Source organism: Gopherus evgoodei, chromosome 6 (genome assembly GCF_007399415.2).
Source record: "Gopherus evgoodei ecotype Sinaloan lineage chromosome 6, rGopEvg1_v1.p, whole genome shotgun sequence".
NCBI lineage: Eukaryota > Metazoa > Chordata > Testudines > Testudinidae > Gopherus > Gopherus evgoodei.
Window position 1 is genome coordinate 83,667,167 of NC_044327.1, and position 22,089 is coordinate 83,689,255.

Sequence of the window (22,089 nt, forward strand, 5' to 3'; positions counted from 1 at the left end):
TTTACTAGTTTGACAGATTAGGCTTATGAGGTTCAATACCCACAAAATATAGGTTAAGGAGTACATTTTAGTTAACATCGTACTTAGAATATGCACCCCAGAACTGATGCAAATACAACAATCAAAAGTCAGTTACATCCAAATGGCACAGAAAGACAAATGTGTGCTATGACAAGGCATCCAGACAGATGTATGATCCAGTGAGGCTCACATCATGGATACACAGATATAGCACAGTACTGAGTACAATGGAATAAAATGAAACGCAGCGGTCAAGATTGTTCATTTAAGAGGTAAGTCATCACTCTTGTACAATCCTCTGTTAAACAATGTCCAACAGTCTAGGTGCTTTGTTCATATTATGAGGTATGAAGCAATATAATGTCTTCGGGCCAGGTTTTTCAAGGTATTTAGACATCTAAAGATAGCACAGGTACCTGTTACATTTTCAGAAGCTCACTGGGCACCAATCTTCATCTTTAGGCACCTAAACAACTGAGAAGTCCAGCCCTTTGACGCTTTATGCTAGGTACTGAGATACTACAATGAGGCATACATACTGTATATCATAGCCCTTTGAAAATTGCACAAACTGACGTATAGCATATCCAACCCAGTCAGCAGTCTGGTTACTATCTGTGTGCACATGTGCTAGAAAGTCTCAGACTTGTTTGAATTGTATTTTCTATTGGGAAAGGGCTTACCTAATGGTATAAGGAATACGGCACCTGCTGTTCCAAACAGCATCATTCATACAGCCATTAAACATGTAACTGCAACACTCTCTGACATATAGCTCTGTGTCCCTATATATGCAGAGGTATAGTATTGTGCCCAGGAGTCAACACTGCAATACATATTGCTGCACTGCTGTGATAATGATGCATAGCTATTGTCTACATATCTCTCTCTCTCTCTTATGGTATATCAACTTACAATGTACTTGCCATAAGTCATTGCAAATTTTTGTTCTTCTAGCTGTCCTGAGTTCAACAATTTGTTGACTAAACTAGGTAGGAAACACCTAGCTGTTTTTGCAGTAAACCTTAAGATAGGCCTCAGCACAGCTGCCCTCTTCTGACACCATCTGTGATGTCCTTAACTGTTGCAAGCTCACTATTAAACTTTCATAAAGGAATGATGCCTCTTGTGGTCCCACCTGCCTGCCACTGACAATGATTAACACATCCAGCCATCACAATCTCCACTGTGCTTTCAACATTCTCATCAAAACCCTGAGACAGGTACACCAACTATTTATGTCATTCACCTTGAATGGTCTCTTGAAATGTGTTAACTATTTATGCCAAACAATCTAACACAGCTATATACAATGTGCAACACTCTGATTATGTTTCTCAGACCTGAAGAAGAGTTCTGCGTAAGCTTGTCTCTCTCTTACCAACAGATGTTGGTCCAATAAAAGATGTTACCTCACCCACCTTGTCATTCTACGAAATAAGCAGTTTTAAGGGGGAAAAATTCAATGTTACATACATGATTCCTGGTCATAAATCTGAGTGACACAGTCTGAAGCAAGCACTTCTAATCAGGTGCGTAGTCATACTACTAAGCTTACACAGCCCCCATGTGTATTCCTATAGCAGAAGTATGCTTTTTCTGGCTCAGAATAAATTGTGTGTCCTATACGCTATTCATTGATTTACAATTATAATTTGAAGTTGCAGCAAGCTAAATGAACATGTTTTTTAATGCATTTCATGACTTATTTTAAGGCAATAAAAACTAGTGATGGATGTGGTATAAAAATATGAACCAATTTACATAAATCACACCTTTATTCCCAGCTTTAGACTTGCTCATGTAAAACTTGCAGAGTTTCACACCATGTCTCAGGATGTACTGCTTTCTCAGTATGCAAAATGATTGTTCTGCCCTTATGTATATGCAATTGTTTTCTAGAGCATATGTACATGTATCTGTCATGTCAAAAGCGCATGATATTTTTCACTTGAGTTTCATTTTAATTACTATTAATCTAAAACAGCTCTTCTCCCTCTCAAGATCCTGTTAGCCTTTATGAAAGTAGAAGAAAATGCCAGGGGCGAAAAAACTACATCATGTACAACTTGACACGTGTTACTCAGGACTGTGTGTGCATTTTATCACAACTTAAAACCTTATTCTCTCTATAGACACTTTTCAGCAAATTCTTTGATATGCTCTATCGCTTAAACAATTCAAATGGAACACAAAACAATCCTTTCACATTCAGCTGTATTTGAAAGTACAGATAACAGAAGAGTTTCTGACGATTATTTTTTTTTTATTACAAAACAGAAACCAACCACCACTCATTAAAACTGGTTTATATCACTCTTTAAAAAAACAAACAAAAAAAACCCAAAACAGGCAACTGGTATCTTTTATGCCTGCATTTGGATCAAAGACTGCGATCTCACCAGATGTCTCCACCCTAAGCTAGACACAGTTAATATTTGGATGGGAAAACTTTGAGGAAAACTGCTACAGGAAGTGGTGTTAGTAGTTCATAAGTGGCACTCTTCAAATCTGCATTGAACCTATAGGCCCTCTGCAAAATTAGGTGCCGGATGAAAGAGTCACTATGCAGGAGTGGCGCCAGGGTTTTTGGCGCCCTAGGCAGGGGTCCTTCCACGCTCCCGGTCGGCGACAATTCGAAGGCGGGAGGGTCCTTCTGCGCTCCCGGTCTTTGGGGCACTTCAGCGGCGGGTCCTGGAGTGAGAGGACACCCCGCTGCCGAATTGCCACCGAAGACATGGAGCGTTGAAGGACCTCCCACCGCCGAATTGCTGCCGAGGGCCGCAAAATGCCACCCTCCCAAATCCTGGTGCCCTAGGCAACCGTCCAGGTCGCCTAAATGGAAGCACTGACCCTGTCGCTATGGATTTCATAATCTAACAGGCTTCCTAATGCATGTAATGATTTCAGTGAGCCAACAACGTAAAACAGCACACTGGGCAATTAAAAACTTAAGAGGTTTTAATTAATTTGTGCCTTTTAATAGTTAGTTGTGAGTAAATGTGTTGTAGCCCTGACACATAAATATTATCTTTATTCAAGCATTTCCAAATTGGCATCACCATCAAGTCTGGAGCATAAACTTAAAAACCCCCACCAAGGTAACATTTCCATAAAGAAAAGGAGGATAATGAAACGAGCAAGCACACAGGAGCTGCAGTAAGATCTGAGCAGGGGAGACTGACCGATGAATCTGCTTCTTTCTAAGTCTACTCTGCTGTCTCATATGCTTCCAGCAGTGACAACGAGAATCATTCTACATTTACCTGCAAAACTAAACCAGTTGTTAAAATACCCTTTTTTTGTGCTTCATTAAAACAATGGACTTTTTATTCCTCTATTCATCACATTTTACAATAAAAATGTAAGTCCCACTGTTGATGAATTCACTGAGGCTGTGTCTACACTGCCATTTTCAGCAATAAAACTTTAGTCATTCAGGGGTTTGAAAAAACACCCCCACCCTGAGTGACAAAAGTTTTAGCACTGAAAGTGCCAGTATAGACAGTGCTTTATCAATAAAGCTACCACCCGTGGTTCAGGGTGTTTATTTTTTTATCACCAGGAGAGTTCTCCCTGGCAATAAAGCATGACTACACTGCCCATGTCACAGCGCTGCCATGGCCGCACTGTAATGTGGACAGTATACACATACTCTAAATAAAACAAGTAGAAGATGTTACCTCAGCACTGTAGTTCTACATTTCTGAGTCACACTTACAATGAAATGATTTAACTTTATGCACTTCACACAACAAGAAGTAACCATGCAAGGGTTCACAAATACTGTATAATGGCCATGGTGCAAAGCATGATAAACTAAATCTTTAAAGGTTCCCTTATCTACTACAGGATACCAAGCAGTTCTACTATGAGTTAAAAAACAAGTCAAGGAAAAAATCAGATGCATCCTTGAAATCAGAAATGTCCACAAAAATGTATTTAGAGCTGCCCCTATCTTTTCAAAGAGACAGGCAGGCTTTTAATTGCATGACTGCCAATTACAATTCTTGGATTTTGTATCTATAGCTTGTTCAGTTTGAAGTGAAGCAACAAGATGTTCTAGGATAGGTTTCTCATGTATGAAAAAAAAGTAGATATTTATTTAGCGAATGGGAGCTGGTGATATACAGTCCTACAGATTGGGACAAAAAGATGACAAATATTCCATTATGATGGTAGTTTACAGCTGTTAAATGAAATGGAATATCATTTGCCAGTAAAGATCTACATCTGTATATATGAATCTTCGCTTGTTAACTTTAGAAACACTTTGCCCAGCATTGAACAGCAAGAACTCTTCATTTACAGGTACTCAGCTACAATTAAAAAGAGAGATTCATTCTTCATCTCAGCAGCTTTTATCCTAAGAGGGCAAAAGGAAGCCAAGTCTGATATATGTACACAAAGTGCACCCATACCATTAATGTAAAAAGCAGACATCTGAGCCAGGGAACTGAGCAGGGCTACCAACTGCAGTGCTTCAGTGTAAACATTACTTATGCTGGCAGAAGGGGTTCTCCCATTGCTGTAGTTAATCCACCTCCTAGACGCAAAAAATTCTTCTATCAACCTAGTACTGTCTACATCAGAGGTTCGGTCAACCTAATGATGTCATTCAAGGATGTGGATATTTCACACCCCTGATCTATGTCGATGCAAGTTCCCAGTATAGACGAGTCCAGAGAATATGGCAGAAAAAACCTTCCTACCAGGGCTTGAAATGCTACCAGGCACACGCCCTGCTAGAGCCGTGGGGGTCCCAGACACCCAAGCAATGCTGCTGCCCGTAGACCCTGCTCAGGCGGGGACAGAGAGGCGAGTCCTCAGGCACTGCCCTCCCTCTGCCTCTCCTCCCACCCTCAGAAATCCCCCCCGTCGCTGGTGGTGGGAAAGGTGCCCGTTACCACACAGCTCTGGTAGCCCCTGGGAGGCCCCTGCCCTTCCCCTGCTTCAGTTATATCCTCCCCAGCTCCGCCTGCCAGACAAGGCGGCAGCCCGGACGCAGTGAGCCGGTTGCTTCTCAGTTTCTCTGCTGCCCCGGGGGGCGCCGCTAGCACCACGACGAGGGAAAGACGCGACCAGCGCCTCGCTGGCCAGGCCAGGCCAACAGCAGGCCCAGGCCGCCTGCCCACTCGCAGGCTCAGACAGAGCGTCAGTACAGCCTCCCCTCCCCCACGGACAGAAGCCAGCCCCTGCCGGCCCGTGTACACCTCACTCCCTACCTCACTGCCACAGCTCGCTTCCGCCTTCCCCAGTCCTGACGAGGCGGGACCTTACTGCAGCCAATCAAAAGCGCCGGCTGCCGCGCGCAAATACAGTCTTGCACCGCCCAGCCCCAAGCCCTCTGACAGCCATCTCCAATCAGGACGCGCAGCGGCTCCGATCACGCCTGTCAGTCACAAAACGGCATTACCCCGACCAACCAGGAGAAAGCTAAGCATTGTCCCTTCCGGTTCCGCCCCCTCGCTCGCGGAAGTGTGATGTGGCTGGAAGCGGGGAGCTATGGTAAGCACGGAGGGTGCTTGCCGGCCGCGCGGCTGAGCCCCTTCCCTGCCTGTCCCTCTTCCCCAAGCTATGAGGGGCTCCGACCCGTCTCTGTGAGTGGCGCGCGTGGCTTGCGGCGCCTGCCCAGGGCCCCCTCCCACTTCAGCAGCCGAGCTGCAGGCTCAGTCTCGTGTCCGGGGCGGCGCGGCTGCTCCTGTTCTGCGCGCGGATCCCCCGCTGGCTCCATTTCGGGCTCAGGTAGCCCGCGAGCCTGTCCCGGTGCGGTCACCAGCGCCTGCTTTGAAAAACTGGCTAAGAGCGTGTTTGTGACGTCATTCAGCAACCCAGGCAGGAGGAGCAGGGGAAGGATGGGAGAAATCTTTCACTGGCCCCCAGAACTAGCACGTGATGTATATCAGCTTATTTGGTTCTCACCCAACAGCTTCTACTCTGGCCTTGAGTCTTTGACACTTGTATCTTGGCTTCATTTCTTTAAAGGGCTAAATATACTTAGCCCACATTTCCCATTTGTCATCACACCGGTGACTGATGTTTCTTTAAAATAATGTGGGTGGTTAGAAAAGAGTGATTATATATGTGGACTTGCATCTGAAGCTAATCAATAAGTATTATTAATGACTTCTGGATCCGAAGAATTTTTTGTGTTCACATTGTGAGAATAGGGGTCAAGGAATAGTATTTACTTTTGGGGTCAGAGTTAAGGTTGTTACAGTTTGATAAAATATGCATTTCTGTGCTGGATAAGGATAAGATGCTTGTGAACAGTGTAAGATTAATGACATAATTATTTCTTCCCTTGCTTTTAAGTGTTTGATGTTAATGTGAGTTAAGTAAGAATATCATTGATTAAAATAAATCTTCATGCTTATGAAAGCTTCTGAGTTAGTGAAGTACAAGTTGACTAGTCTCATCTTGGTGAGTTTTTGTCAGGCTGTAGTTCCCAACAGTGATAAGGTATCACTTTCTGTCCACAGCCCTGCCTTATGGTTCAACAGAACCTGTATCCTGCTTGAAAAAAGGGGGTGAAAGACCTATAGAGGGTTTCCAGCCTATAGATCATGACCCCAAAAAATAGCAACTAGGAGTTGCTTGCAAGCATTCCTTGGCAGATCTTTCTGATGTGCTGTGTCTTGTAGGCAGAGTGAGTAAAGTGTCAGACAAAGCAGTTATCTGCCTGATGTGGTCTCTGAAAATATATGGATACTATGGAGGATAAGCATACGTGAAGTTTTCACTTTTCGCCAGAAGCCTGGGAGAGCTATAACTTTAGCATCTTTATGACTTTTCCAATGGCACTTTGAAGGATTTGAGGATGTTGGATCATAGAAGGGAAAAAATTGAAAACTCCTGCCCTAAAACATAAACTAAGATAACCACATTGATTAAGGGGTCATTTAATTAGCTAAATTTTGCTCTTTAAGTGCAAAACTGAAGAAAAAATCTGGGATCTATGTCTACCTTGAGATTAATTTTTCTGTAAAAGTAGTAGAAGTCCAAGTAAGAGCGTGTTCTGCATAGGGCAACTACCTAGAAAAATCTTGTTCTGACCAATGAAACATACTGCTCTGAAAAAGTTGGGCTATGTGTTCCAAGGAGCCTAAAGGAAATTGGGGGAATGGAATTTGTGATTTCCTTATGCTTGGCAACAAAGGGAAGGGATTGGGGGCAGTTAAAGCAGATGATGAGAACTGCAAATCACAGGGAGCCCTAGGCTCTGAAGGGAAACCAGGCTCCATTATGGCAGATCCTAGGACTATGAAACAAGAAGCTGGCCCTTCTGTGGTGCTTACGTCTGGTAGCATGACTGTGAAGAACTATGCTATTGCCTCTTGCTCATCTGTGAAGATCATCCTGTAGAGCTAGAAGAAATGGGCCATGTTTAATGTTAGTGTAGTGAGCAGAGTCTTTCATTGTTGCAGTGAAAGACTTCCATAGTGGGGAGGTGCTCGAGCTTTTCCCCACAGCTGCAGCCTTTCCCTACTGCTTGTGTGTGTAGAGAGCCATGTACGGTACATACATTAAGGGTTCGGGCGTGTCTTTACTCCCCTAAGCCGTGCCTCATGGTCTACACTGCTATTTATGCCCCTGCTACAGGTGTGAGAAGTGCACATACATTACCCACTGCCGTAAGTAATGTGCAGTATAGACATACCCTTAGTGCGAACTGGGGAGAGTAGGGTGGTTAGGACCACTTAAATTCTACAGTTCTGTCAAATTTTGCCACAAAACTCTACAGCCCAGAAATTAGGATGTCAGTAAAAGCCAAACATCAAGTTTCTAAGTTTTGTGATTGTGCGGGAAAGGACATTCCAGATATGATTTGAGTGTAAACTTAATTCATTATGGTCTTCCTGAAACTGCAGATAGCTTTAAACAGTAGTTGTGTGAGTGTGAACTGCTCCCATCCATCTCAGTCGGACTATTGATTTTTAAGTCTTATTAATTATTGCCTTTTAAATGCCAATATTAACAATTTCACTATTTAACACTTTAGCAAAAGCAGTCAGTTAAGGTGCTTGATCATCGTTATTAGCTGCAGTAATAAACGTAGATGTGGGGGGGCCACAGGTCGGCTCCTGACTTGAGTTGCTGATGTGGGATCTTGGGATTCAAACCCACCAAAAAATTTCAAATTTCTACCCTGTTCACAACAGGGGCGTGAAAAAAGAGGGGCATCCTATTCCATTGCCAGATGTCTCCAAGGTGCTAAATATCCAAACCACCAAATCTTTCCAGTGCTTCTCCCTGACAACTTCTGCATTGCAGCCATATATTGTTGATACAAAAAACTGTTGTAAACTGAAAACCTCTACGTTTGGATGCAGTGTACAATCAATGCAATATCAGAATAAATAACACAAGGCTCTAGCTTCTCAGTCATGCCAGAGTGATCCTTAGTGCTCTTGGGATCAGGATAATGCAGGTATTTTGAGACACCTTTAAGCTCCCCTAATCCTCAGGGTTGCTAGAGGCCATTCTGGCCCTCGGCCTGTTTAAGAGGATCCTCGGCTCTGCTCTAAATTACACACACATATAGTGGCTCCATAGGGCTATTGCAAGAATTGTCAAAACACAGCACAGTTAGGTCATGTCCCCAGCAGTGCTTCATAAGAGTTCCCTTATGCTATGGGAATCCCTAACCAGATGTTGAATCTGCTTTGTGCTGATGGTGCTGTGCAGATCAGGTGGGAATACAGGCTGGATCAAGTCCAAGGAATTCTGTACTCGTTTTCATGGAAATACTGAACTTGCTCATTTTCATATGTTCAATAAATACTTCATGTTTTTAAAATTTACTTTAAACTGCTGCAAAATGTTCAGTTTGCCACAGAATTCTGCACAACTCTGGTTTAAAAATCAAGGGCCTTAACACAGAATGGGTGAGACTTTGTCTGTGGCACTTGGTACACATTGTAGTCTTTAATTCTGGGAAGTTCCCCCTTCCTCCAGGGATGTAGTGAGGAGGTTTTTCAGTGGCAAGTGTGAAAGTCATCATTATTTGCCTGTGGTCATAAAAGTGGTGTGTATTTCGGAAATTGGGGTGTATTTAATATTTATGCAACTTGTGATGAATTCAAAAGTAGCAGTAGTTTTGGAAAATACTGACAGTTCTTTGGAACTCTCTATATTTTACACAATTACTGGATCCGATTTTTTTTTTCATAAATTCTTGGACCAATATGGTACATCCTGACAAGAACATTTTATTATTTTCATGTTTCACATGTTGAAGGAAATGTCTTTAATATTTAAGAAGAACTAGATGCCATAATGCACGGTCAATATATTCATCCTTAGTTTATTAAAATTGAAAATTTGTTAACCTAATTCTTGATGCATGTAAATCATTTTTTCCTTTTAAAAATGTGAAGTGCACCTAAAATTACTTTTGGCTTAATAGTTAGGCTGTGTGTTGGTTCAACTGGAAGAAAGATCTCTTTACATCAGTGGTTCCCAAACTTGTTTCGCTACTTGTGCCTGGAAAGCCCCTGGCAGGCCGGGCTGGTTTGTTTACCTACCGTGTTCGCAGGTTCGGCCGATCGCTGCTCGAGTTCCGTAACTTAAGTCAAGTTAGCCCCATAGTGTAGACCTGCCCACATAAAATTTACATGAGTAACCAGATTACAAAGCTTGTATGTTAACAGATTGACCCCAATTTCTTAGAAAAGGACTTTTCTCTGAATACTTCCCAACTTGAAATATATTAATCTCTTCTTCATTATTATTTTCTGTTCTGCAGTAGCATGCTTTCCAATAGGCATTCAAAATGAAATGGTCACTTAAAGATGAATTATATTTTTAAACAAATTCAGAAAATTAACTTTGGGAGTAAAATATTCCAAAAGCAAGGGTATTCAGAACATTAACAACTCTTCAAATTTATTAATTTCTGGTCCCCAAAAAATCACACTGTCCAGTCTGTCTCCATTCCTTCTCAGAATGCATCATATACCCAATGAATATAAATATTTTAAATCAATTAGCAAAATAGCATCGCACTATAATATGTACTGGGTCCAAAGTTCCGCTGGAGACATTGTTCAATAGCTGTAACATGACCTCTAACAATGCATTATTATGTGAAAGTAAACCTTACTGATGTAACTTTGCAGGAGCTCAGGTGGAGAAAAAAATCAATTTGAAATTAGTTGAATTGAATTCCCCTTTTATTATTGATATTTGGGTCGTTTCGTGCACAAATGCATCTGTGTATAGATATAGATATTTGTCATTCATCTTTGTGAAAAAGCTGCTCTATGGGAAAGGGAAAAAAAGTTCCTCCTACATGTATTTCAGAGTAGATTAGAGAAGTGTAGAATTCTGTGCACATATTTATTTATTTATTTCTAGCAGTGATTTTAATAATTTTTTTTATTCTCATAATGGGAATAGTTTCTATATATTCATTTCCTATTACAGTTTTAGGAGTAGAACATTGGAAGTTTACCATTATTTTTAAAACTGACAACTTTTTTTCCCCTTTCAGAGAGTCCCTCTTCCCAGTGGAGAGCTCTGAATAACATGGATCCTTTTTCAGCCCTTTCACAAAGGGTTCTGTTGATTAAAATTTTATGTGGGTTGATTTCACCTTTTTATATGATTGGGACTGTGAATTGTACTTCTGAGTCATACACATTTTAATGTGGATTTTTTAGGACTGTGTGTGTACGTTTTAACAGCTGCTGTTTGATTAGATAGCTAATACAGGCCAGGAAAAACATCCAATATAAGGTCTAATCACTCATACAGAAACTGGGATTTATCAGTTTTTTTCAAACCGTCACTATCATCCTTCCCTTTTAGCTTTTCTCAAGATAAAATAATAGTATCATAGAAAGTGATCCAACACACACACAAGGTTTTCTTTGTACCCTTTGTCATTTAGGCATAAGCCTTAACTCTATCTTTTTATTACAAAAACGGTATTATAAAATTTCTATGCAGCAATCAAATTTTGTAGTTATGTCTGTTTAACAAATTGTTGGTAGTTTGGCTAGTCATAATAATTTTTGGGAAAATTTGCTTGATGGCACTGCCATGGCCTCTCTTTGACAGAGGACCTAACTGTGAGACTGACCCCCTAACTCATAGGGTAAAAGCATGGCCCCACTGAAATCAATTACATGACTCCCATTGACTTCAGTAGGGACAGATTTCACCCCTACTTCCAAAGAGTGGACATTGAACGTTTTCTTGAAATGATATTGTTACTTTACCCATTAGGGTGCTGCTTACAATGGAGAAGCATTCACAGCAAGTTACAGCAAAAGAATGTCTGTGTTATTATTGAGGCCTAAGGTGTTCTGTGTTAAGCTGGTCTGAATCTAAATTCTGCAGTAAGACCCTTTGATTCTGCAGCATTCTGGTGGAAAATTTATCAACATCCAAAAAATTTATAAAAATTAGATTTTCATTAAATTAAATACGAAATTGAGTAATTGCATCCACAGAGTACCCCCGTGTTGTTTACTTTGCTAGTGCAAACATCAGAATTTAATATCTCCACCTTTTCAGTTTTTTTTATACGCCACAGAATTTGGTATTGATAATGCACAACTACATTGTTAAAGTCAGGGGAATTTGGAGGTTTTGGTATCTGGGGAGGTCTGGAAGGCAACTGGTTCAGCTTCACCAGAGGTTACAATAATTGGCACATTAGAGTAGATGGGTCACCCAGCAGGTGACACCATCTCACCTAACTTGACATACGCCTTCCCTTAGTGCAGCGATGGGCAACCTGCAGCCTTTCAGAGTAATCCACTGGCAGGCCACCAGACCATTTGTTTACATTTGCACAGCTGCCCGCAGCTCCCAGTGGCTGCCATTTCCGGCCAGTGGGAGCTTTTTCTAGTTCAGCAGAAGCAGCTGGTGCTTTGGAGACTCTTATGTGCATCAGGATCCCTTGTTCTGTCTTGGGGCTTTGGTGTGCCCCAGTGTCCTCAGGGCTGGCTGCCATGGTGTTTAGATAAGGACTCTGATATGAATATATTTGAAACATTTAAATTACAATGTATTTTATCTTAACTATTGTATATATTCATCTGGGTATCTCTGATGTCTCACTCAGTACTGTGGCACCTGAGTGCAAACAGATTTGCCTAAAGCAGAGAGTCAATTTGAAAGATTTTCTTTCTGTAGGTTTTTCTTGTGGGGTATGCTATGGATTTCTTAACTATTATTGTATTACTTGATATGTTCAGGGAAGTAATGCTAGGCCATTTTTCAGGCTGTTGTGTTGGGAAAGTTACTCCAAAGACAGCTGTCTTGCATGTAGCTCATAAAAGGTTAAGATATTTGGTCATTTTGATTTCCGAGGCCTTGGCTACACTCACACTTTACAGCGCTGCAACTGGGGTGTGAAAAAACACCCCCCTGAGTGCTGCAAGATACAGCGCTGTAAAGCGTCAGTGTAATCAGGGCAGCAGCACTGGGAGCGCGGCTCCCAGCGCAGCACGCTACACCCGTAAGGGATGTGGTTTACATGCAGCGCTGGGAGAGCTCTCTCCCAGCGCTGCCGCTCTGACTACACTCACACTTCAAAGCGCTGCCGCAGCAGTGCTCCCACAGCGCTGCCGGGGCAGCGCTTTGAAATTCCAAATGTAGCCATATCCCAAGGAAAGCATTCTACAGCTGTGGGCCAGCCACTGAAAAAGCCTTGCTCTTGCAAATTTCACCCAAAGCGTTAACAGCCTCATTGCCCTAGATCGGGAGTAGGCAACCTATGGCACGTGAAGACTTTCAGTGGCACTCACACTGCCTGGGTCCTGGCCACCGATCTAGGGAGCTCAGCATTTTAATTTAATTTTAAATGAAGCTTCTTAAACATTTAAAAAACCTTATTTACTTTACATACAACAATAATTTAGTTGTCTATTATAGACTTATAGAAAGAGACCTTCTGAAAACATTAAAATGTATTACTGGCATGCGAAACCTTAAATCAGTGTGAATAAATGAAGACTCAGCACCACTCCTGAAAGCTTGCTGACCCCTGCCCTAGATGATGTGAGAACAGTTCACAAATATTTATAGACAACCACAAGGAGAGGGGAATAATTTAGAGTAGTACATGGGAATATAGATACTGGGACCCTCTCTGTATTGTGAATTTGCTCCAATTCCTGTAAATGCTTACCAGCCACAGATGTATAAAACTGGAGCACAGACAAGGAAAGCCAAAAAGTGCACTGGTTGAGCTTTTCCTTGTTTAAATTCAGGATAAGCTCTACCAAAGCAAATTCCTTGTCTGCCAATGCAGCTATATCCATGGCTCACCATCAGGTAAGAGTGTGCCCTCAATCCTGCATTGTAGACAAGGCCTAGGAGTAATGTTACAGCACCCTTTCTTCCCTTCTGAGCTTTCTTTATAATAAGGCACAGGCTCATGTGACCCTATATAAGCCAGTTACTTGCATGTGAAGTTTTAGAGGTAGGGCAGTATTTAGGTCACGTGACCCCAGTTCAGCCAATTAGATTTAATAATTCCAATGTATGTAATATGCGCAATATTAAAAATATATAGTTAAACTATTTGCAAAAGGAATCCCAAGTCATGTGTTTTGTTATAGTAGCTTTTAATTATACCAGTGTCAGCACTTGGATTTAAAATTCCCTTTTCTATTATTTTGTCTTAGCCATAAAAATTCCTTCAGAGCTGAAACCTGAACCTTCGCCTCAGTCCAGGGATGAATTTTCACTTTCAGTTTTTAAGAAGAGTTACGACTTTTAAATTGTACAATAATGTTTTTAAAATGTAGGTATTTATCATTTTAAGCCACGTATGTATTTATAACTCAAAGCCTTTTTTAAAATGGAATTTTTGTAGTATTTAATCATATTGGTACATTAAGCTATCAACATGGGGAACAATTTAAAAGTTCCACATCTGAGGCCTCAATATGATCTGCTGTACCTTTTCATTGATTATTGGCAATTAAAATGTTATGAGCAATATAAATATAAACTAGGATAAATTGTGGACAATGAACCAAATCTGAATACCTGGGCTTGATGTATAGGGATTCCGCAGGGACTGCAGGAAGGAATCCTCCTTCCAAACTGTAGAGCATCAACTGATCCACCCTGCTGGAATGGCCCCTTTCCAATCTACCCCAGTCCTGGTATCTCTCCTCTAAACATATGAATGATTAGTACGTACCTGAGGATGCACCTAGCTTGACCAAAAAACTATTCTGTGGAGAATCACAGGTAACCTCACACAGCTCTGTGCCTTGGCTTTCAGATTTTTGCTTTCTGCTGAATCCAGGTCCTTCTACTCTTGCAGGGTCAGAATTAGTCTTAGTGTTCATTTGTGGTAACCTTAATAATAATACAGTTTGTAGCAAGTGTAGTAAGATGAGGCCCTGAAACATAAACTCTTGTGTCAGAGGCCCAATCTGAGGCCTGAAGCCTGAACCAAAGTTAACCTCCAGGCATTGCTAAGCAAAAGCTGGGCTGTGAGCCAGAGGCAGGCCCTACTCACAGAAGTTGGCAAGAAGAGGGTTGTTAGAAGCAGGAGCATTCACATATAAGTGCTAATAAGAGGAACTTGTGTGCCAAGATGGCACCTGGACATGCCGAAAGGAGGACACTCCACCCAACATAACAAGGAACAGGCAGGTGCATTTTAAAGACGGAGTCAAAAGGACAGCATGATGGATAGATCTGTTTGAAACAACATGATCAAAGAAGGCGACAGCACCCTAATGAGCCAAGGGGCTGTACTTCAATACATCAGTAGAGATGGATAATCTGTCCTGTAACTATATAAAAGTAGGTCCCGTAGTGCACATCTTTGTCTGGCCTAGGGGGCAGTGGAAAGTCCCGCCACTGACTGAGCCGGTCCATTGCCAGGAGGCACAAATTAGTAGTATGTCTTGTAGAGTCTACAGGAAACTATTACTGTGCTTCATTTGACAATAAACCTGGCTCGGGTTCCTTCATACCTTACTAGAGTCTGTGGTCTTTGGGGGTTCTCTCGGGGTTTGCTGTGTCAGCTATCTGCGCAGAGCCGGGACAGCACACAGAGTTGCACGCAGCCGACTTATCATCATTGAACAAGAGCAGAGCACCACACCAGTAGCTACGGACAACAGCAAGGACTTAAAATGTTTATCATGGTTGGGGGTAGTGATGAATGGCAAAAATGTCAAGTTTCAGAATTTAATAAAAAGAATTTTTTTTGGACAAGATTTCTTCTCTACATTTTTGAAATGTCTCTCAACATAGTTTTCATTCTCAACTTCTAATCCCTGTTTCAACCTTGTCTTCTTTTTTGGGTGTGGTACAGGTTTTCCTCTTGTCATTTGTACAAATTTTATAGATACTGTCAAATGCCTATCTACTGATAATACCTAAAACCTCAATAAATTATCATAAAAGGTTATTGACTTTTTGAATCATTTCATTTGTAACTAAAGCACCCCTACCTTGCTCTCTAGCTAAGTCAATATTTTACAATATCAGATGGGTAGCAATGTTAATCTAAATCCACAAAAACAACGAGGAGTTTATGCCCAAATAAATGTTAGTCTTTAAGGTGCCACCGGACTCCTCGTTGTTATTGTACAATATGAACATTTTTTCATTCCACTTAGTTCAGAAGGGTTTGATTCCTGATCTCTTTCTCCCTTAGCCTGGCAGAGATGAGAATTGAGCAGAGGTAGAACATGTATGTCTTTGTATACTCCTGGGGGAATTGTGCGCATGCACAGAATTAATGTCCCTTGCAGATTTTACTCCCTCTGCCCCTCCCCCCCCACAGAATAATACATTCTGCTGGGGCGGCACTGCAATTACAACTTTCGCCCACCAGGGGCTGATGTGGCACCAGAAGAGAGGGCAGCCAGTTCAGAGCTGGAGCAGCCAGCCAGGGAGAGGGAGGGGAAGAGGGTGCCTTCCTCACAGCGCCCTGCCTGTAGGATCAGGTGAGGAGGCACAAGATATGTGGGGGAGGGATGGACAGAATGGGATACATGTGGTTGATGGGAGTCCCACATACTGGGGTTCAGAAGGGCTAGTGGGGGGGCAGACTGGGTTGGGAGCACAGGAGCTAGTGGAGGACAAGATTGAACCAAGGGCTGAATCGTGGGGGTGCAGGAAAACATGGGGATGGGGGAAAGGGGCAGATGTGCCTGACTGGATGGGAGAGGGCTGGGGTCAGCCAGGGTCTGCATGAGAAGACTCACCAACTCCCTAACAATCCTTCCACTGCCAACCACCCTCCCTCCCCTTCCCCCCCCCCCCACTCCCCCGTTCCATACTCTTCCAATCCATACCCAGCAACCCTCCAGGTTCACTCCTAGGCTCTGCCCAGCAGTTACTTCCCTCTCCCTCAACTCCTCCTTTACCCCTGACTCCCTCAAGCCTTTGCACTGCTTCCAGGTGGTGCTGGAAATACATTTCTGTCAAAGTTCTGTATTAAATATGCCTTGTAAGGAATCTATTTGTCAAAAAAACATTTCTGTTGTCTGTACTGTTACAGACATACTTACTAACAAGTATTTTGAAATAAATTGCCAAAATAATTGAAACTGGTGTACAGATACAGTATTAACTAGTCTTTTATAATGAAGACTCCTGGGTCTAATAGGAGGGAAAAACAGGTATTCAGACAGCAATCTTTCAGGAAACTAAAACCCCAGAAGGAAGGAAAAACTTAATTCTCTACTTGTTTTGTCCTTTCTGGAGTTGAGAATAAGTAAGAACTTAAAGCATAGAGAAAATAAAGCAATTAGCAGTAAGCAGTTGTCTAATATACTTCCCACAATTATCTTCATTGTAACAGCATATTGTTACATATGTTGAGTTAATCCAAATACTAGCTGAGCAATATTAAGTAAGAAGCAATAAAACTACAGTCTTAGATAGCTGAAACATTTGCACATAGTAAAAAGAAGTTAAATAATTTGAATCTATGATACTATGAATCACAAGCAAGAGGCTGACAAATGTCTTGTTAGAAAACGTAACTTCCTAGTAAGCGCTCTACAAAGAAAAATGCACCACAGAGGTTGCTAGTGTTTTATTAATTGAAACATAGTGGCTTGGCACTAAGAGCAAATTCACATCAGTATAGATAATGTACTTGCTTATGGAAATATAGAAAGTCATAAGTGAAGGCTCGCTTTCCTCCATAACATCTGCAGTTTCAGAAAGGGTGCCATATTTCTCATGCCAGCAATGGTAATCCCAGTCTCTGGTTTGTGAATAGATAACACAATGTCCAGACAACATACTGAAAAATTAAGTGCATAAGATGAATTTGCTGTGTTTTATCAATGTAAGTCAGACTAATAAACTTAGTAATTTTATATTTCATTGTTTGTTTGTTTTTTAACCTATGGTAAATGGTTTTTAAATAAATATTTCCCAGAGACAAGAATCGATTCTCAAGAATCATTCCAGGTTCTTATGCCCTTTAGGCAGTTAATTAAAATCCTGACCAAGTGTTAGATTTTTACATCCCAGTATCTTAATTAAAATACTGTGCCTTATTTGTGCAATATTTACTATACAATTTTGGTTTATTTATGTTTTTTTAAATGATCGGATTAATGTAAATGAATTGTATCTATTCTGCAGAAGATCTTTTGTATGTAGACTGCTGATCTTGATAAAATAATATATGAAAATTTGAATGGCTGAATGGTTCTGTTTTTCTTAGTGGCAAATACTCTTTTTGACGCTCCTCCACATAATTTGTGCCTTTTATTCTGGAGTTATGACTGCTTTGTGAGTCAGTCTTTTTCCCCTCTTTCATCACCTACTGATGCAAATCACAGTTTCATTTACTATTTGGCTGAGAGAAGACAGCATCTGCATTCTCAGATTTAAAGCATACAATTTAGGGGTTTCTCTGAATCAGCTCGGGAACAGGTGTTGGAGCAAAGAAGTAAGGTACACCCTTTCACCCTCCATACCAAATGAGTGTGAATAAATGCTGAGTTAGAAACTAAAAATCTTGAGATTACTTAGGCATTGTACATTGCATATGGCTGACACAATCCTAGTGAACCAGCCTTGTTTAGAAGAGCACCCATTTTTCAATGAGTATTGTCTACTTGCTCGTGTGTGTGTGTTTAGAAGGGGCAGTGGAAGACTTTGAAATGGCTTGTAATGCAAAAGTATAATTTTTTCTAACTTTCTTTTTTAGTCTGCAATCTTCAACTTTCAGAGCCTACTGACAGTAATCTTGCTGCTCATATGTACCTGTGCTTATATCAGATCCTTGGCTCCCAGCTTACTGGACAAAAATAAAACTGGGTATGTTAATAAGTCTAGCTGCTTTTAAAAAAAAATTTATAGATTGCTCACTTTGTAACGAACTGTGTATATCATTTGTGTTTTCACACAAGTTGTTTAAGATAGATTGAAATTTTGGTACTAAGCATTTTACATCATCTTTACATACTTCAGAATGTAAGTCAACAGTGTTGTAGTTTGTTCATCTTTACAGAATATTTTTCTCATCTTACAATTAAAAATGCTGCTGACATAAATGGGCATCTCATAAAATGAAGAGGATAAAATGGCATTTGCAAGTGACCATGAAATTTTATAGTCAAGATTTCTATATATATATAAACAAACCCTAGCAAATCTTTCCTGTAGAGCTATTCTGTAGATTTTTAACTTTCAGCCTAAACAGGTGCTTATTAATTTAAACTCTAACAACTTAGCTATAGAAAAAGACTTATTTGGTCATCTACCAATTTTTCTACTTCCATTTATTCTCACAGATGTGCATGTACTATGTCTGTGTGTTTAAGGTGGGGATGGAAAGAAAGGGGGGAACCTTTTTATTATAGTTCTATTAAATTAAGTCTTTGAGAGTACAAGTGTGAAGGAAAAATAGTACCACAGAGAGTTAAACAGTTAACTAGGAATTCAGATTAAAATGAATTTTCTAAATATTTTTAGAAATATCAAACAAAGCCTTATTATCTCCATAGAAGTGAATAGTCTCTCATGATGCTGTTTTAATATCTTTCAAAGATAAGGAACTTGCCTTAGAACCAGTGTTGCTTCTAAGCTGCACACCTGCATGGCCGTACAAGAGTCAGTCAAATGCCACACACTTGATTAGTAGAGCCACGCACGTCCGGCGACTTGTGTTCAGGTGCCCCTCCCCATGCTGTTGTGCCGCCACACTGCTCCTGCCCTCTGCCTGGGAGCCCTTGGCCAGCTGCTCCCTGAGACCCTCCTGCTGCTGTGCACAGCGGGGGGGGAGGGGCACTGACATCAGGGCGTCCCCCTCCCCAACCCATGTACCCCATCTCCGCAGAACAGGGGTGGGAGGACAGGGCTTGGGAGTTAGACAGAGCTGCTTGAAGCCGCTGCAGTCTGAATGAGGCTTCAGACTGGTGAGTGCGCCTGTGCCTAAAGAGACAGACAGTGCATCGTCTTTCATGCACTTCTCCAGCAGCTAGCGCGCACACACTCTGTCTCTGTCTCTCATACACACGCAGTCTCTGTCTTGCATGCACGTGCACACATACTGTCTTGCACTCACACAAACGCTCTCTGTCTGTCTCTCTCTCACACACACATACACAGTCTCACATACACACCTTCCAACACAAACTTGTGGTGGTGTTGCTGTTACTACTTGATACTTCCTGCAATACACACACATTCTCTGTAGTTTTATTCTTGCAAAATGCTGTTATTTTAGTTTTTTGACTGGTCTGTGCATTTCATAATTTTATTTCTCTTATGCCTAAATTTAATTCTTTGAGTAGTGAGTTTTAAAATGCCTAACCTGTCCTGGCTGGAGTAATTATCCCTATGGTATCTTTTAAAAATATATATTATATCTAGGTTTTTTGTTACTACTGGGGGTGCACTCTGCACATTACCTCAATATTGGTGCACATAACAAATTCATTCTACACCTGGATGGAATAAATTAGAGGGAACATTGCTTAGAACAACTCTGGAAATTTTCTACTCTCCAAACATACAAATGGATTCTTGTTGTTTTAATTGGATTTTGCTATTGTTGGTCTTCATTGCCTCATTAGGCTGCCAACATGTATTATCCACTTTGAGTCTTCAAGTCTGGTTCTATTCTGAAAAATGACAGTTTGAAAAGGGCACTAACCTATTTAACAAATTTTCTCCATCTGTGTACTCCAAGTCATTTCAGTATTTATATTTGTATTTGTTACTTATTTCTGTTAATATTGCTGGACCATCTGTTGTGGGACACTGAGCTGGATTCTCTTCCAGTTGCTTCTCAACAGAATGGTAAATGAGGTACCAATTGCTGGGCTAAATTGTGCCCTCGTTTGCACATATGCAACCTATTCATCAATGATGTTTGAGCCAGGAGGAATAGAGTTTGATATTCAGATCCCATGTTGAGTTTGCAGGCCTGTCATTTAAAATGCCATCTTTTTGCTTGAAAATACAGCCAATTTGATCTGGAAGTCATTAAGAACAATAAATATATATTATCCTGCTGTTTCTACATTTACTTTTCAGAACGGACCTGAAATAATAATAATTCCTCACTAAGAGGATTGCATTTGTAAAATCCTTAAGAATGATTTACTCTGTGATGTGGCTAGAATAGCTCTTATCACACTGAGGTTTTTTTTAACCTGTACTTGAATGCGTATATAAGAAGATACATTAGCCTTTTCCATTTGGAAAACTAGTATGAAAACATTTGTCTGTCCTTACACAAAATCATACCATTACCATTGTCATGAGGGATTTTTCTTGACATTAATAAAGAAGGAAAGACATGAAGATTTACTGAAAGATTTTATTTTTTTATCTGAGTTTCTGCTAATGGAGGATAAGACAATAGTCAATGAGGTGTACACAGTAAGAAGTTAGAATATTTATTTTACTGATTAAAATTCTAGTGCTGTTTTTGGCATGTAATACTTCCTTTAATCTGGAGCTACTATGTTTACTCTTGAAGCAAATCTCTCTCAAGTACAATAGAACTGTTTTATACACCAGAAATGTTTTCAAAGGGTGCTGTCACAGTGGATAACTTAAGCGTTTGATCTGTAGGTTTGTATTTACATAGATGTTGGAAGTGCCATTTTATTTTTGTTATATATATATTGAATACTTTGTACCAGAAAATAAAATTTCATTGCTTCCAGGCCAACACTTAGTTTCCTGAAAGTTAGATATTTACAAAAACTCATATACTGTAAAACCCCTGTCCCTTTGTGCTAGAATATTCCATGCTTAGTTGGGAATGTCTAGACATACTGGATAAAATGAATTCTAGTGATATTTCATCTTACCACAGAAAAGTATGTACCTCATTATGCCTGCTCCAAATTAGGACCAGCAAAGTATTACTATTTCCTGTTCACTGCTCTTGAGAAATGATCAGCAGTAATCTTTATTAGCTACATTTCTGTACTAAAAGAAAATGTGGATCTGTTGAGTCACTGTTACTTTAAAGACAATCTCGTCTTTGATGTATGGGAGATGATACAGCAAGGTGATATAATATACCCCTATAGCCTGTAAGAGGCCCCTTGTATTTTCTGCTGGATTTTCTTTTTGCCAAAATAGTACTAAACTGTACCTAGCTAACGCAGCAAAACAAACTTAAAAACCTTTTCTTATTTAGAAGTATCTTGAGTACTCCCATGTGCTATATCCTTCCTGTACAGTGGTCTTTCTGATACCATTTGGGATGATGGGATGGAAAACATTCCATTTATCACCCACTTCAGGAGTTTTAAGCCTCTAAAAATGAAGCTATTTGTTTTCATCTGCAAACTTTTTAGTAACAAATAATTCTATCATTTCAACTGAGTACAGTACATTCTTCCTCTCAACTCATCAGTTTCAAGTGATATCTATCTTTCTTGGGGTGCCAAAGCTTTTAAATTGTGTGTCACAGATACTCTGCCACTCTTCTGAACATGCATCTGGACATATTGTTAAATCACAATTTCGTAAAGAAGTAAAGGAAAAGCCTGAAAAAGAATTAACTTGAAGGAACTCTGTCAAGGTAAAATTTGGCCCCATATCTAGATTTTCAAATAAGTTTTTTGGAAAACGTAACACCAATAGTAA

The 22,089-nt window shown here is 40.6% G+C and overlaps 2 protein-coding genes across 9 annotated transcripts in view; one reads left to right on the plus strand and one right to left on the minus strand.

Moving 5' to 3' along the window:
* XRCC4 (X-ray repair cross complementing 4) overlaps positions 1–5,373 on the minus strand; it is a 279,215-nt gene extending 273,842 nt beyond the window's left edge. For 5 of the 7 annotated variants that reach the window (XM_030565725.1, XM_030565727.1, XM_030565728.1 and 2 more), the window contains exon 1: positions 5,247–5,373. The gene's annotated coding sequence lies outside the window, so the exon portion shown is untranslated. Of the gene's footprint in view, positions 1–4,442; positions 4,568–4,594; positions 4,866–5,246 lie in introns of those variants that run through there. The other 2 variants (XM_030565722.1, XM_030565724.1) reach the window with 2 other exon arrangements.
* A 72-nt stretch (positions 5,374–5,445) lies between these two features.
* TMEM167A (transmembrane protein 167A) overlaps positions 5,446–22,089 on the plus strand; it is a 29,441-nt gene continuing 12,797 nt past the window's right edge. The window contains exons 1-2 of one of the 2 annotated variants that reach the window (XM_030565730.1): positions 5,446–5,529; positions 18,185–18,294. In XM_030565730.1, coding sequence (XP_030421590.1) covers positions 5,527–5,529; positions 18,185–18,294 — 113 coding nt within the window. In that variant the 5' untranslated portion in view covers positions 5,446–5,526. Of the gene's footprint in view, positions 5,530–5,772; positions 5,919–18,184; positions 18,295–22,089 lie in introns of those variants that run through there. The other variant, XM_030565729.1, reaches the window with a different exon arrangement.